Source organism: Trichechus manatus, unplaced genomic scaffold (assembly GCF_000243295.1).
Source record: "Trichechus manatus latirostris isolate Lorelei unplaced genomic scaffold, TriManLat1.0 scaffold00080, whole genome shotgun sequence".
NCBI classification, from domain to species: domain Eukaryota; kingdom Metazoa; phylum Chordata; class Mammalia; order Sirenia; family Trichechidae; genus Trichechus; species Trichechus manatus.
The window spans coordinates 247,811-263,765 of NW_004444016.1; the positions used below are offsets into that span (position 1 = coordinate 247,811).

The window sequence follows — 15,955 nt, forward strand, 5'->3', positions numbered from 1 at the left end:
TTGTTGATTCTCTGTTTGGCTTAGTTTTTCGGATCTTTGTTGTGGAGGGACGGCGTGGTGCTTCTGCCTAGACCGCCATCTTGCCGGAGTCCGCATGCATAGTTTTAAAGCTTTTGATTGTGGAGTATGATTGCTTTCCAAAAAATGGCAATTTAAGCCTCCTATGCATAGAATGGAGTCCTGGTGATTCATTGGTTAAGAGATACAGCTGCTAACCAAAAGGTCAGCGGTTTGAATCCACCAGCTGCTCCTTGGAAACCCTATGGGTAGTTCTGTTCTGTTCTGTAGGGTTGCTATGAGTCGGAATTGACTTGATGGCAACGGGTTTGCTTTTTTTTTTTTAAATGCGCAGAACTTGTTGACACTGTGGTTATATTTTATTACCTGCTCAAACTGTTCTAACTCATTCCTTCATTTGTGAAATTCAAAGCAAAATAGAAAGAAAGGGGGTCAAACTTTAAAGTGTAAACTAAACTCATCTCACAGCCCGTAGCTGAAATGTTGATTCTCCTGAGCTGTGTGTATAGTATGTCTTAGTCTCTGCATCTGCAGGTGGCACCAAGTGGCAAAAATCGGTGCCTAGTATAAAAGTTGTTAAATAATATTAACTCTTAATTTCCCATTTTTGGAGAGGTACAGAAAACCTGTAAGTTACAGAGTAGGTCTTGCTTTCAGGGTAGAAAGTATACTTAGATTTTTTTTTCGGTTAGAATGAAAAATATTTTTATGTACCAGCTTTGGTTGTAGAAAGAGTTGTCATTAGGGAGAACATGTACTCAAAAACCTGAATTATCAAACAATCAGGAATTTCAAGGTGATGGCATTAAAATGTTTATAATTTTGTGCATTGTATACTACTGGAAGTGATTTATAAAAATAAACTTAAGAAATAATCAGTTAAATGAATATAGTCTTGAGCGTTTGACTATCAAGCAATCAGACTCTTGATCTAGTATTTTAGATTTACTTCCTTGATTCTAATTGTTCATATGTTCGGAGGCCAGTACAGTAATTTTATCAACTTGAAATGAATGCCATTTTTACTGGTCATCAGCTTTGGAGATTGGTCTAAAGTTTATGTACATACTTACATAAATTGAGAACTTTAACATTGTCAAAGTGCATATTAGTATTTCTGCTTGTAAAAATGTTCCAGTTTAGGTGACACTTAAAAAAAAAAAAAACACATTTTCTCTCTAATTACCAAAGTAATATATTCTCATAGTTAAATTCATCAAACATCGCCAGTTTCTTTTATTTAAAACCCAACTTTGGCCATTTGGATTGTTTCTTGTTTTCCTCTTTTAGAAACAGTGCTACAGAGAAAGCTGTGCACATACATATTTACATATTTGTATGCGCGTTCTGTAGAATAAATTCCTTCAGGTGGAATTGCTTGGTCAATTGTTGCCTTCCAAAAAGTTGTACCAGTTTATTTTGAGCAATAGTTACGTGTCTTTTTTTTTTAAAATAATCTGTAAGGGGAAAATACTTAAAATTTTATTTTTCATTTCTTAAATGATTAGTGCATTGACCATTTTCATGTTTTATTTCCCTTCATGCTTCTGTATCTTTCCCATTGCTCTCTTTAATGCTTCTATTGTGTTCGTTTTTCTTACTGATTTCTTTGTGATTAGTATTTCCTGAGCTAGCTAGTGAAATGTACAAGAGTATAATGGTGAACAAAATGGAAATGATTCTTGCCCTTGTGGCGCTTACAGTATGTGGGGGAAGATGACATTAAACAAATAGTTACTAATTCTAAGTGTGTGAGGTACTGTAAGGGAGAACTACTGGAGGGGCTAGAGGAGTGGGGCAACCTACTTTGTAGGGTTAGGGAAGACTTTTTTTTTTTTTTAAATTATACTTCAGATGAAAGTTTACAGAACAAATAGTTTCTCATTAAACAGTACACATTGTTTTATAACAATGGTTATCAACCCCATGACATGTCAACAGTGTCCCTTCTCAACCTTAGGTTCCCTATTACCAGCTTTCCTGCCCTCTCCTGCCTTCTAGTCCTTGTCTCTGGACTGTTGTGCCCCATTAGTCTCGTTTTGTTTTGTGGGGCTGTCTAGTCTTTGGCTGAAGGGTGAACCTTGGGAGTGACTTCACTACTGAACTGAAAGGATGTCTGGGGGCCATACTCTCAGGGTTTCTTCAGTCTCTGTCAGGCCAGTAAGTCTGATCTTTTTTTGTGAGTTAGAATTTTGTTCTACATTTTTCTCCAGCTCTGTCCAGGACCCTCTGTTGTGATCCCTGTCAGAGCAGTCAGTGGTGGTAGCCAGGCACCATCTAGTTGTACTGGACTCAGTCTGGTGGAGGCCGTGGTAGTTGTGGTCCATTAGTCCTTCAGACTAATCTTTCCCTTGTATCTTGTTTTCTTTATTCTCCCTTGCTCCTGAAGGGGTGAGACCAGTGGAATATCTTAGAAGGCTGCTCACAGGCTTTTAAGACCCCAGATGCTACTCACCAAGGTAGAATGTAGAGCATTTTCTTTATAAACTGTGTTATGCCAATTGAGCTAGATGTTCCCTGAGACCATGGTCCCCACAGCCCTCCACCCAGCAATTCGGTCCCTCTGGGAGTTTGGGTGTGTCTGTGGAGCTTCCATGACCTTATCCTGAACAAGTTGTGCTGGCTGCCCCATTACGTATACTGTCTTACCCTAGAGAAGACTTTCTGAAGAAATGGTATTTAAACAGACTTGATGGATGAGTGGGAGAAGGCTAGGCTAGGAATTGGTGAGAGAAGAGCAAATAAACTTCCCAAGCAGATGAAGCCTTCTGTAAAGGCCACAAGACAGGAAAGATCCCTGAGTTTAGGAATTAAAGGAAGGCCAGTATGACAGAAGTACGGGAGTGAGGGAGAGAGTAGCACTAGGTGATGCTGGAGAGGCTAGCAGGGGCCAGATATGATCTTTATTCAAAGGGCAGTACAAAGCCAGCAAAGTATCTGAAAAGCAGGAGAGTGATAGCATGTCAGTTTTTCAAAGATGTGTCTCCTTGAGCAGTCTGGCCATTATATAGGTATTATGTGTTAGGAATACTTAACCTATGATCTGGATAAATGTTTACTCCTTAGTAATTTTTAGTATAGCAAGAAAAAGAATTTATTTAATACATGGTACTAGCATAACTGAAACATCTGAGAATAAAGTTGGATCCCTGTCTCTCATCTTTTCCCAAATTATTTTAAAATTAATTATAGGCTTAAATATATGAAACAAACAATAACGATCTTAGAATAGTATTTAGATAACTGTATGTAATCTGGAGCCCTGGTGGCAAAGTGGTTAAGAGCTCAGGCTGCTGACCGAAAGGTCGGTGGTTCTAATCCACCAGCTGCTGCTTGGAAATGCTGTGGGGCAGTTCTCCTCTGTCCAGTAGGGTCACTATGAGTCAGAATCGACTGGATGGCATACAACAACAACGTATGTAATCCAGGGGATAGGAAGATAATTATAAATCAGTATAAGAAACTCAGAAGGTATAAAAGTAGGGACATAAAAAATTTTCTAAAAGCATGTTTTATGGTAAATAATGCTAACAGTTTGACAGCCATAAAAAAGAACAAATGGTACATTTCTTAATGTGTGTGAATCTCACATATTATGTTAAGAAAAAAAAGCCAGCCACACAGAGCTACTGAATGATTCTGTTTTTGTGGATTTCAAGAAGAAACAGAACTCAGCTGTGGTGATAGAAATTGGGGATATTAGAATAGAAGTTGCCACTTGGTAGTGGGGATTGACTGCAAAGGGGCATAAAAGGACTTTCAGGGGTAATGGAAATGTTCTGTGTTTTACTGGAGGGGTAGTAGCATGGGTGTATATATTTGTCACAACTCATCAAACTGTACATTTGAATTTGTGTGTTAGTGTATGTGAATAACACCTCAGTAAAATGCAAACAAACAAACAAAAACCAAAAACCAGGCAATGGAGAAGTAATAGTTTTAGAAACTGTTTACAGCACCACAGATAATATGCTAAAATCCAAAATATATAAATCCTACCACAAATTGGTCATAAAAAGACAATCCAGAGGGAAAATAAAGGATATAAATTGTTAGTTCTCATATGAGTGAGTAAAATGGCTAATGTATGAAATGATATTCATGAACGAATAGTCAAGGAAATGTAAATTAAAGTAAGATGTGAGATGTCATGTCTCACCTATCCAATTGGCAGAAACTAAAAAGTACTGTAATTTTTACTGGTAGAATTGGGAAGTAGGTGTATTCTTTTGTGTCATTGGAAGCAGTGTGAATTGTTAAAACATTTTTTGAATGCTTTCTGGCAGTATCTATTTCTGTTGTTTTTCTCCATTCCTCTAAGAGTATTCTCAACAATGCAGTCAGAGTAATCCTGTTAAAGTGCAAGTCAGGGCATGTTGCTCCTTTTCTCAGAACCCTGCAGTGGCTCCCCATTTCTCTCAGAATAAAATCCAAAGTCCCTATTGTAACCCATGAGGCCTCACAGAGCCTGACCCTGTCATCCCTCTGACTCAATTTCCTACTATTCTGCAGCTTGCTGCTGCTTCACCTTCGCAGGCATTCTTGTATATAGTTACTTATTTATTTTGTTCATTGTCTGTTCTTGACCAGGGCGGATGATCCGGTAAGCAAGGTAAGCACGGGCTTTCTTGTGCTTACTTTCTAATCTGTAGTGAACAGTTTCACTACGTGGGTGAAACGTGATGCCAACAGGTTTGGTTTTTGGTTTTATAATCTCAGTGTCTAGAATAGTGTCTTGTTTAAAAAAAAAAAAAAAACAAACACATTGCTGTCAATTCCAACTCATAGTGAGTGACCCTATAGGATGGAGTAGAACTGCCCCATGAGGTTTCCAAGGAGCGTCTGGTGGGTTCAAACTGTTGACCTTTTGGTTAGCAGCCAAACGCTTAACTACTGCACCACCAGGGCTCCGTCTTGTGCATAAAACCAAAAATACCCCGTTGCCATTGAGTCGATTCCAGCTCATAGTGACTTTATAGGACAAAATAGAACTGCCCCATATGGTTTCCAAGGAGCAGCTAGTGTTTTGTGTATAGTAGGTAGTTAAAAAATATTTGAATGAAGAGGAGTGTCTTGTGTATAGTAGATAGTTAAAAAACATTTGAATGAAGAGGAGTATCTGTTATCATTAAAAACGTGCGTGCTCTTTTATGCAGTTAGCAACCGCGAATCCTGGGCATCTTACCCTGTAGCTATAAAAGCAGGAGAATTTGAATATATGTACAAGAATCATTATTGTAGCATTGCTTATAATGGCCAAAACTGGAAACAAGTGAATGTTCCTTAGTAAGGGAATGGCTACTTGGAGAGAAGAGATGAAGGTAAGTGTCTTATTTATCTAGTGCTGCTGTAACAGAAGTACCACAAGTGAATCGCTTTAACGAATAGAAATTTATTTACTCAGAGTTTAGGAGGCTAGAAGTCCAAACTCAGAGCGCTGAATTCTCGGAGGATGCTTTCTTTCTTTGTCCGTTCTTGGGTAATATTCCTTGTCTCAGCTTCTATAACCTTGGTGTTCTGTACGTGGCATCTATGTTCCCTCATTTGTGTCTAATCTGCTCTTTTTATATCGTAAAAGTTATTAGGTTTAAGACATACCATACACTGATATGGCCTCATTAATATAACAAAACCCTATTCCCAAATGGGATTACATCCACAGGTACAGGGGTTAGGATTCCACCATACATTTGTGGGGGTGGACACAATTCAATCCATAACAGCAAAAAAGTGAGAAAGAATTACATTCAAAAAAAAAAAAAAAAAAGGCCGTAATAAAAAACCAGTAAGTACATGCTTCCTTTGCATGTGAGTGTGTATGAGTATGTATAACTATGTTCATGATCTCTAGCATGGCGAGATTAAAGTGATTTTTACTTTCTTCCTTCAACTTTTATGTATTAATTTTTTGCAGTAAGCATAAATTTTTATAATCAAGATAAAAAGCAGTTTTCTTTCTGGAAGGGGAAAAAAGAGTATCCACTTTTGCTTGCTTTCTTTCTATAATCATTTGGTGATTTCATGATTATGATTTTGCATTCCAGGTACTTTTATGCCAAGAAAGGAATACATATAATCTGAGAATCAGATTTAACCATTATGGTTAGAGAAGGGAATATTCTCCCATTATAAATTAATTGGCATAGTGGTTTCTTTATGTAGAAAACTGAAAAATGGGGCAATTACTTAGAGGCAGTTGCAGTATCTGGATGAGAGGTAATGATGGTACCAGTAGAGGTGAAGAGGCCCAGACAGATTGCCAAGATATTTAGGAGATAGAATTGATAGAATTTGGGTACGTGGGTTGTAGAAGGTGAAGAAGAGGGAATCAGAGTTGACAGATCTCTGTCATATTGTCATATCTATTAAAATATTTTTCCCAATTTGCTTGTAGTTGGGTTTTTTTTTTTTTTTTGGTCTTATTTTAGCCTCTTTTTGATATTTGCAAGTTTTTACATAGTTAAATTTATCTCTCAGTTCTTTAATGACTGCCATGGTTAAGAGCTCAGCTGTTAACCAGAAGGTTAGCAGTTCAAATCTACCAACCGCTCTTGGAAACCCCATGGGGCAGTTCTACCTTGTTCTGTAGGGTTACTATGAGTCAGAATCGACTCGACGGCAATGGGTTTGGTTTGGTTTATAGGGTCACTGTGAGTTGAAATCGACTTGATGGCACACAACAACAGGTCTCATATCTTGTAAGGATTTTTTCTTCCTGAGATGATAAAAATATTCCCCCATGTTTTGTTCTAGTACATATAGTGTCATTTTTTCATATTTATATCTTTGGTCTCTGGAATTTATGTGCAAAAGAGCGATGTAGGGACTCAACTTATTTTCCCAAAAGCCCAGGCAGTTATCCCAGATTTTTACCTGTTTGATGCTAGATGTAGAAGAGGTTGTTACTCTCTGTGCAGCTATTAATAAGAGTTAGGACTTAGGCAATTTGGAGAGTTATAGGCAGATCAGGTTCAGATTTTGTAGGTACTTGGTTATCAATTTATAAGTTTATTTGAGATCAGTCTTATGTATTCTAAATATTTTTGAAACTTTGGTATAATTAGTATTATAAAGATTTAAAAAAGATTTTTCAGCCGATTTGTTCTAGTTCAAACTCCTGCTGAGAATTTACATTTGTAACAAGTTCCCAGGCGATGCTAATGCTGCTGGTTAGGGATCAGTTCTGAGAACCACTAGTACAGCAGTGGTTCTCAAAATTTATCATACATAAGAATCACACGTGCAAAGACCTGGAAATAGAAAACCAAAAGGGAAGAACGTGTTTGACAGTTCGCAAGCTGAAAGAATTGAAGAAAAATTCAAGCCTTGAGTTACAATATTGAAGGATTCTATGGGGAAAATATTAAATGACACAGGAAGCATCAAAAGCAGATGGAAGGAATACACAGAGTCACTATACCAAAAACAACTGGTGGACGTTCAGTCATTTCAGGAGGTAGTATATGATCAGGAACCAATGGTACTGAAGGAAGAAGTCCAAGATGCAATGAAGGTATTGGCAAAAAACAAGGCTCCAGGAATTGATGGAAAACGAATTGAGATGTTTCAACAAACGGATACAGCGCTGGAAGTACCCACTCGTGTATGCCAAGAAATTTGGAAGACAGCTACCTGGTCAACCAACTTGAAGAGGACCATATTTATGCCTATTCCAAGAAAGGTGATCCAACCGAATGCAGAAATTATGGAACAATATCATTAATACCACATGCAAGTAAAATTTTGCTGAAGATCATTCAGAAGTGGCTGCAGCAGTATATCGACAGGGAAGTGCCAGAAGTTCAAGCCTGATTCAGAAGAGGATGTGGAACCAGGGACATCATTGCTGATGTCAGATGGATCCTGGCTGAAAGCAGAGAATAAACACCAGAAAGGGGTTTATCTGTTTTATTGACTATGCAAAGACGTTCGACTGTGTGGATCATAACATATTATGGATAGCGTTGTGAAGAATGGGAATTCCAGAACACTTAATCGTGTTCATGAGGAACCTGTACATAGATCAGGAGGCAGTCGTTTGAACAGAATAAGGGGATACTGTGTAGTTTAAAGTCAGAAAAGGTGCGTCAGGGTTGTATCCTTTTACTATACTTATTCAGTCTATACTGAGCAGATAAACCGAGAAGTTGGACTATATGAAGATGCACAGGGCATCAGAGTTGGAGGAAGACTCATTAACAACCTGCATTATATGGATGACACAACCTTGCTTGCTGAAAGCGAAGAGCACTTTCTGATGAAGATCAAAGACCACAGCCTTCATTATGGATTACACCTCAACATAAAGAACACGGAAATTCTCACAACTGGACCAATAAGCAACGTAATGATAAGTGGAGAAAATATTGAAGTTGTCAAGGATTTCATTTTACTTGGATCCGCAGTCAACACCCATGGAAGCAGCAGTCAAGAAATCAAAAGACTTGCATTGGGCAAATTTGCTGCAAAAGACTTCTTTAAAGTGTTAAAAAGCAAAGATGTCATCTTGAAGACTAAGGTGCGCCTGACCTAAGCCATGGTGTTTTCACTCTCCTCATACGCATGCAAAAGCTAGATGATGAATAAGGAAGACTGAAGAAGAATTGATGCCTTTGAGTTATGGTGTTGGCAAAGAATATTAAACATCCCATGGACTGCCTTCCAAAAGAACGAACAAGTCTGTTTTGGAAGAAGTACAACCAGAATGCTCCTTAGAAGCAAGACTATGTCTCCCATACTTTGGACATGTTATCGGAAGGGATCAGTCCTTGGAGAAGGACATCATGCTTGGTAAAGTATAGAGGGACGGTGAAGAAGAGGAAGACCCTCTATGAGATGGATTGACACAGTGGCTGCAGTGGTGGCCTCAAGCATAACAACAATTGTGAGATTCACAGAGGACTGGGCAGTATTTTGTTCTGTTGTAAATGTGGTCACTATGATTCTGAACCGACTCCATGGCACCTAACAACAAGAGTCACCTGGGGATCTTGTTAAAATGCAGATTCTGATTCAGTATATGTGGGGTGAAAATGTGAATTCTCGGCAGAAGTTTGAACTGGAACCAACTGATTCGAAGCCCTGTTTTCAGCATACCTGTGTTGAATTGTGTCAGGTCAGTAAACTGGTACTGGCTTTCCTATATTGTATTTTGCAACTCTAAGCTGGAACTAGTTTTCATACATTATATTTGGCATCTGTAAGTTTTTTAGATGAGGACAGTGGTGATTCTGTGGTAGAATTCTCACCTTCCATAAGGGAGCCCAGGTTCGATTCATGGCCAGTGCATCTCTTATGTAGTCACTGCTGATCTGTCAGTGGAGGCTTGTTTGTTGCTACGATATTAAGCAGGTTTCAGTGGTGCTTCCAGATTAAGATGGACTAGGAAGAAAGGCCTGGCGATCTTCTGAAAACCAGCCAGTGAAAACCCTATGGATCAAAACAGTCCAGTTCGTATCCGATCATGGGATGGTGCAGGACTGGTGCAGGTTCTGTTGTGCATGGGGTCGCCATGAGTTGGGTGCTGACTCCATAGTACCAACAGCAACAACATTGACAATAGAGATGATTTAACTCTTATAAATATATTTTTATTTATGATAAAGAGAAATAAGTAGTTCTTACAGACTTGATCTTGTAGCTGGCTGGGAGCTGGCTCTACCGCCTTGCTGATTTGTTATGGGAGTTCTGCTGTTAGGGAAGCCAAACATTTGTTTTAGGCTTGCAGTCTGGCTCTCCATGCACATGATCCTGGTTCTGCAAGAACTGTGGCTCCTCATTCGTTAGCAGAGAGCGGATGGAATTGTCCATTCTTGTGGATGTACGTATATCTCTGAGGTGTCAAAGAAATGGGTGTAATATATCTTAATGTTTTATCTAGTTCTCTTGGGAAATAAGCAGATCATCCTAAGTCATTCAGTTTCTTGAGGCATAATTTAGCATTCAGTTTTTGAATTGTGATGTCCAAGATCCTGGTGAATGTGCTGAAGCAGCTTTGTGGCATTCTGTTGTGTTGCTACTGTTTGCCCAGAAGTGCTGTAGACTAACTTTTGTAAAGGATCAGTTTTTATTTGTAATCTCTTGTGAAGTGATAGTTTTATAAAATATAATAAAAGTAAATTGTTATAAAAAAATGAAATTAAAAGGGAAGACAAATAGAAATCCAAAGTTTTTATTAGATTTAACAGACCTAAAATTATTCTGCCAAATTGATTTAAATGTGTTTGATAATTGCTCTTAATTTCTGTAATTATCTCGTTTTGGACGAGTAGCAAACAGTTCACTGACTGGCACTGGTCCTTGACTTGTACTCTGAGTAGTACTGATCTAGACCTGTCCCCACTCTGCTCTGCGCCGCCTTCTTTTTCCTGCCAGAGCACCTTATCCTTGAGTTTAGGATCTTGGTGAGCCAACTGCTACTTGAAAAAGCTATGTGTTGATTCACATTTGAGCACTGGCTCAAGTTAAGCCATACCTGCTGCCATTGAGTTGATTCTGACTCACAGCGACCCTATGGGACAGAGTAGAACTGCTCACAGGGTTTCTGAGGCTGAAATCTTTACAGAAGCAGACTGCCATGTCTTTCTCCCTCAGCAGGCTGGTGGGTTAGAACTGCCAGCCTTTTGGTTAGCAGCTGAGTGCTTTAACCACTGTGCTACTAGGACTCTTTAAGCCATAGGGAAGCCCAGTTTTAAATTTAATTAACATTATGAAAATTCTCATTGAAGAGTCAGCTAATCAGTCTTTGAATTACTTAACTCAGGCAACCTACCTGGAGCTGTAAAAATTTGAGACTGTAAAATTCCTCAAATCAGTTCATTAAAATCAGTCTGTTACCAAGACGTGATGAAATATCTTCCCTTTGCCAGCAATTCCTTGGTAATGTGATTGCTCAAGGTAAACAAACATAAAAACCAGAAAACAAAAAACTAAGCATCCTGGGTCATATGTTCCAGAATCAGATTGTGCAGTTAGCTTTGCTAAGGAAGATTATCAATTCATTTTGCTGCCCTAAATCGTAAACTTTTCGAAGTAGAAGTGCTTCCCTGAGGACCAGAGAATTCTTCCTTTTTTCACAAGTGGTAAATTCACCATGCATTTTGTCTTAGGTATTCTTTTAGGTCAATCATAAGCAAAAGATGAATCTTTCTTTCTGCGTTCTTCCCATAAGCAAAATTGAACTTCTTGATGACTACATTAGTGTTAATCAAAACTTGATTTGGCTATAAAGATGATATACTTTAATCATTGTGTTCAGAATTTAAAAAATTTCACTTTCTAATGGATTTTGTGATTTCATTTGATAATGAGTATATATATATAATTTTTATTAACATTGTTTTAAGATTTTGTGTTTCATTTTTTTTTCCGATCTAAATGATTTTTAATGTTTACTTTTCAGGAATTACCCAACTCTGTCTTTCTGGTGATGGAGGTAGGTAGTATACAAGCTTCTGTTTAATTTATAGTCATGTGCTGCATAATGCCATTCAGGGAACATCCAAGCTCATATATGTCTGTGGTCCCATAAAGTTGTAATAGAGTTCAGAAATCCTGATGGGAGAATGGGATATAGCGGACATAACCAGACGTAAAGAACACAACAGCTTCCTGCATACAACATACGTATCTTACGTCTCGTATACAAAGCAGTTGCGCTGCCAGGTGTATAATGAGACAGTAAATAAGTTATTTGCCCCCGCAAATAATAAGGTGTTCGCACCACGTCCAATCACATAACGTCCAAATCACAGAACATATCATGGACGTTAAGTGATGCATGACTGTTTCAAATTCCTTATGATTAATATGTACTTTAAAATTGACAGTGGGTTATTATTTGAAAACTTGAGTTATAATAAAGTCAGTTCAGTGATTTAGACTTTATCCTAAATTAAAAATTTTTCATCCTGTAATTAGAATCTTTTTCAGACTAGACTTACATTATATAAAAATGTTTTCTAAATTAAAATTAAGTGATAATGGATTGAATTACTCTTGAATCAGTGTGCTTATTTTAACTACTTTTTCTTTTATATATCAGTATTGCAATGGTGGAGACCTGGCAGATTATTTGCAAGGTAATTTTTTGTGTATGTCAGTGTTCAATAAGGATAATACTGTAGTCTGTTTAATCCTGAGAGTTACTTTTGAAATAGGCTTCACCTGTTTCCTGCACTTGTATATAAGTAATTCAATAAATACTTGTTTCTTTGTTTAACTTTTGGTCACTTTGTTGGCCACCTGTTTTTTGTTGTAGTTTTGTTCTAAACTTTACTTATGTGTAAGCACTTAGCTTTATATTTGCATCTCTCTGACAGTGTTTGAGAGCTTGGTCCTCTCCGTAGGAGAGAAGAAACCAAGTAGAATTTCCTTTAAAAAATTTGTCTGAGTTGTTATCAGTGAACCTTTTACTCTCTTTCATTTCTTTCAAAATAAAAAGTCATAATGGAAGAATTTATCCAAGTATGTGTTTATCAATGTGGAAGTTTCTTGTAAATTAAAAAAAAAAAAAAAAAGAAGGCACTATGAGAGCTTTAAGGGTAACATGGAAATTCTTTCTTGGCACTAAGGTAAGATTCTAATATTAGATGATGGTTGAAATCCTGTAGCCAAAATGCATACTCGTATGATATGAAGTATTCAGATCAGTTTATCCCTTCAAAGTATTATGATGCTAGTGAGGCCAGCATTTATTGTTCACTTCTTAAAGATGCAAGGAGAACATGTAAAAATTAACAAAAGGTTAATATACTCAGTCTTTAAATAGATCATACCAATTGATGGTGAAAGCACTTAAGACTTTAGTAGATACATGCAGAGAGGTTATGGAAAGATTACATAAGAGAAACAACATATTAAAAAAGTTCAGTTTCACCTAGTAATTCATGGAATGCAATTACAAATGAGATACTTTAAAAAATCTTTAAGATATACAATATTGCAGACATTTAAAGGCCAAGAAGAGAATAATAAGGAGCCTTGGTGGCACAGTAGTTAATCGATCGGCTGCTAACTGAAAGGTTGGCAGTTTGAACGCACCAGCCGCTCCTGGGGAGAAAGATGTGGCAGTCTCCTTCTATAAAGATTTACAGCCTTGGAAACCCTATAGGGCTGTTCTACTCTTATCCTACAAGGTCACTATGAGTTGGAATTGCCTCAGTGGCAATGGGTGTTTTTTTTTTTTAATTTACTTTAGATGACGGTTTACAGAACAAATAGTTGCTCATTAAACAGTTAGTACACATATTGTTTTATGACATTGGTTAACAACCCCACGACATGTCAAAACTCTCCCTTCTCGACGTTGGTTTCCCTATTACCAGCTTTCCTGTCCCCTCCTGCCTTCTAGTCCTTGTCCCTGGGCTGTTGTGCCCCATTAGTCTCATTTTGTTTTATGGGGCCATCTAATCTTTGGCTGAAAGGTTAACCTCAGGAATGACTCCATTATTGAGCTAAAAGGGTGTTGTGGGCCATACTCTCAGGGTTTCTCCAGTCTCTGTCAGTCCAGTAAGTCTGGTCTTTTTTTGTGAGTTAGAATTTTGTTCCACATTTTTCTTCAGCTCTGTTTGGGACCCTCTGTTCTGATCCCTGTCGGAGAAGTCAGTTGTGGTAGCCAGGCACCATCTAGTTGTACTGGACTCAGTCTGGTGCGGGCTGTGGTAGTTGTGGTCCATTAGTCCTTTGGAATAATCTTTCCCTTGTATCTTGTTTTCTTTATTCTCCCTTGCTCCTGAAGAGGTTGGACCAGTGGAGTATCTTAGATGGCTACTCACAGGCTTTTAAGACCCCAGACGCTACTCACCAAGGTAGAATGTAGAACATTTTCTTTATAAACTATGTTATACCAATTGAGCTAGATGTTCCCCGAAACCATGGTCCTCACAGCCCTCCGCCCAGCAGTTCGGTCCCTCAGGGAGTTTGGATATATCTATGGAGGTTCCATGACCTTTCCTTGTACAAGTTGTGCTGGCTTCCCCAGTAATGTGTACTGTCTTACCCTTTCCCAAAGTTAGCACTTATCTATTGTCTATTTAGTATTCCCCCCCACCTCTCCCATCCCTCGTAACCATCAAAGATTGCTTCTTTTTGTGTGTAAACCTTTTCATGAGTTTTTACAGTAGTGGTCTCATACAATATTTGTCCTTTTGTGATTGACTTATTTCACTCAGCATAATGTCTTCCTGTATGGTCCATGTTATAAGCTGCTTCGCAGATTCATCATCGTTCTTTATTGTTGCATAATACTCCATTGTGTGTATGTACCATAGTTTGTTTATCCATTCATCTGTTGATGGCCATCTAGGTTGTTTCCATCTTTTTGCTATTGTGAACAGTGCTGCAGTGAACATGGGTGTACATATGTCTATTCGTGTGGTGACTCTTATTTCTCTAGGATATATTCCTAGGAGTGGGATTGCTAGATCGTATGGTATTTCTATTTCTAGCTATCTAAGGAAGCACCATATCATTTTCCTAAATAGTTGTACCATTTTGCATTCCCACCAGCAGTGCATAAGAGTTTCAATCTCCCTGCAGCCTCTCCAACATTTGTGATTTCCAGTTTTTTTGATTCGTGCCAGTAATGCTGGAGTGAGATGGTATCTCATTGTGGTTTTGATTTGCATTTCTCTATTAGCTAGTGATCGTGAGCATTTCCTCATGTGTCTGTTGGCCACTTGAATGTCTTCTTTGGTGAAGTTAATTTCCTTTGCCTATTTTTTAATAGTATTATTTGTCTTTTTGTTGTAGAAATGTTAGAATTTCTTGTAGATTTTAGAGATTAGACCTTTGTCTGACTTGTAATGTCCAAAAATTTTTTCCCAGTCTGTAGGTTCTCTGTTTACTCTTTTGGTGAGTCTTTTGATGAGCCTAAGTGTTTAATTTTTTAGAAGATTCCAGTTATCTAGCTTATGGAGTTTTTGTGTTTTTGGTTATGGTTTGTATCCTGTTAATGCCGTGTATTAGGGCCTCTAGCATTAATCCTATTTTTTCTTCTGTGAACTTTATAGTTTTTGGCTTTATATTTAGGTCTTTGATCCATTTTGAATTAGTTTTTGTGTATGGGGTGAGTTAGGGGTCCTGTTTCATTTTTTTGCAGACGAACATCCAATTTTGCCAGCAGCATTTGTTAAAAAGACTGTGTGTTCCCCATTTGATGGACTTTGGGCCCTCGTTGAAGCTCAGGTGGATAGATTTACATCTGGGTTCTCAATTCTGCTCCATTGGTCAATGTATCTGTCGTTGTACCAATACCAGGCTGTTTTGACTACTGTAGCTGTATAGTAGGTTCTGAGGTCAGGTAGTGTGAGTCCTTCTACTTTATTCTTCTTCTTCAATAGTGCTTTACTTATTCGGGGCTTCTACCCTTTCCATATAAAGTTAGTGATTAGTTTTTCCATCTCTTTGAAGAATGTTGTTGGTATTTGGATTGGAATTGCATTGTATCTGTAAATTGCTTTGAGTAGAATTGTCATTTTCACAATGTTGAGTCTACCTATCCATGGGTGTGGTATGTTTTTCCATTTATGTAGATCTCTTTTGGTTTCTTGCAGTAGTGTTTTATAGTTTACTTTGTATAGGCCTTTTACATCCCTGGTTAGATTTATTCCTAAGTATTTTATTTTTTTAGGGACTATTATACATGGCATTGTTTTCCTGATTTCCTTTTCATCGTTCTCTTTGTTGGTGTATAGGAATCCAACTGATTTTTGTATGTTAATCTTGTGCTCTGCTACTCTGCTGAATCTTTCAATTAGTTCCAGTAGTTTTCTCGTGGAGTCTTTAGGGTTTTCTATGTCATATCATCTGCAAATAGGGACAGTTTAAAGGACAGATGTCCTTTATTTCTTTTTCTTGCCTTAGTGCTCTAACTAGGACTTCCAGCACAATGTTAAATAAGAGTGGTGATAAAGGGCATCCTTGTCTTGTTCCTGTT

At 37.9% G+C, this 15,955-nt stretch overlaps 1 protein-coding gene across 5 annotated transcripts in view; it reads left to right on the forward strand.

The window, feature by feature from the left end:
- ULK2 (unc-51 like autophagy activating kinase 2) overlaps positions 1-15,955 on the forward strand; it is a 204,981-nt gene that overhangs the window by 17,080 nt on the left and 171,946 nt on the right. For all 5 annotated transcript variants that reach the window (XR_002824798.1, XM_004380980.2, XM_023735524.1 and 2 more), the window contains 2 exons: positions 11,420-11,452; positions 12,062-12,098. Coding sequence is in view for 4 of the 5 variants with exons in the window: in XM_004380980.2 (XP_004381037.1) it covers positions 11,420-11,452; positions 12,062-12,098 (70 nt within the window). In the remaining variant the exon portion in view is untranslated. The remainder of the gene's footprint in view (positions 1-11,419; positions 11,453-12,061; positions 12,099-15,955) is intronic.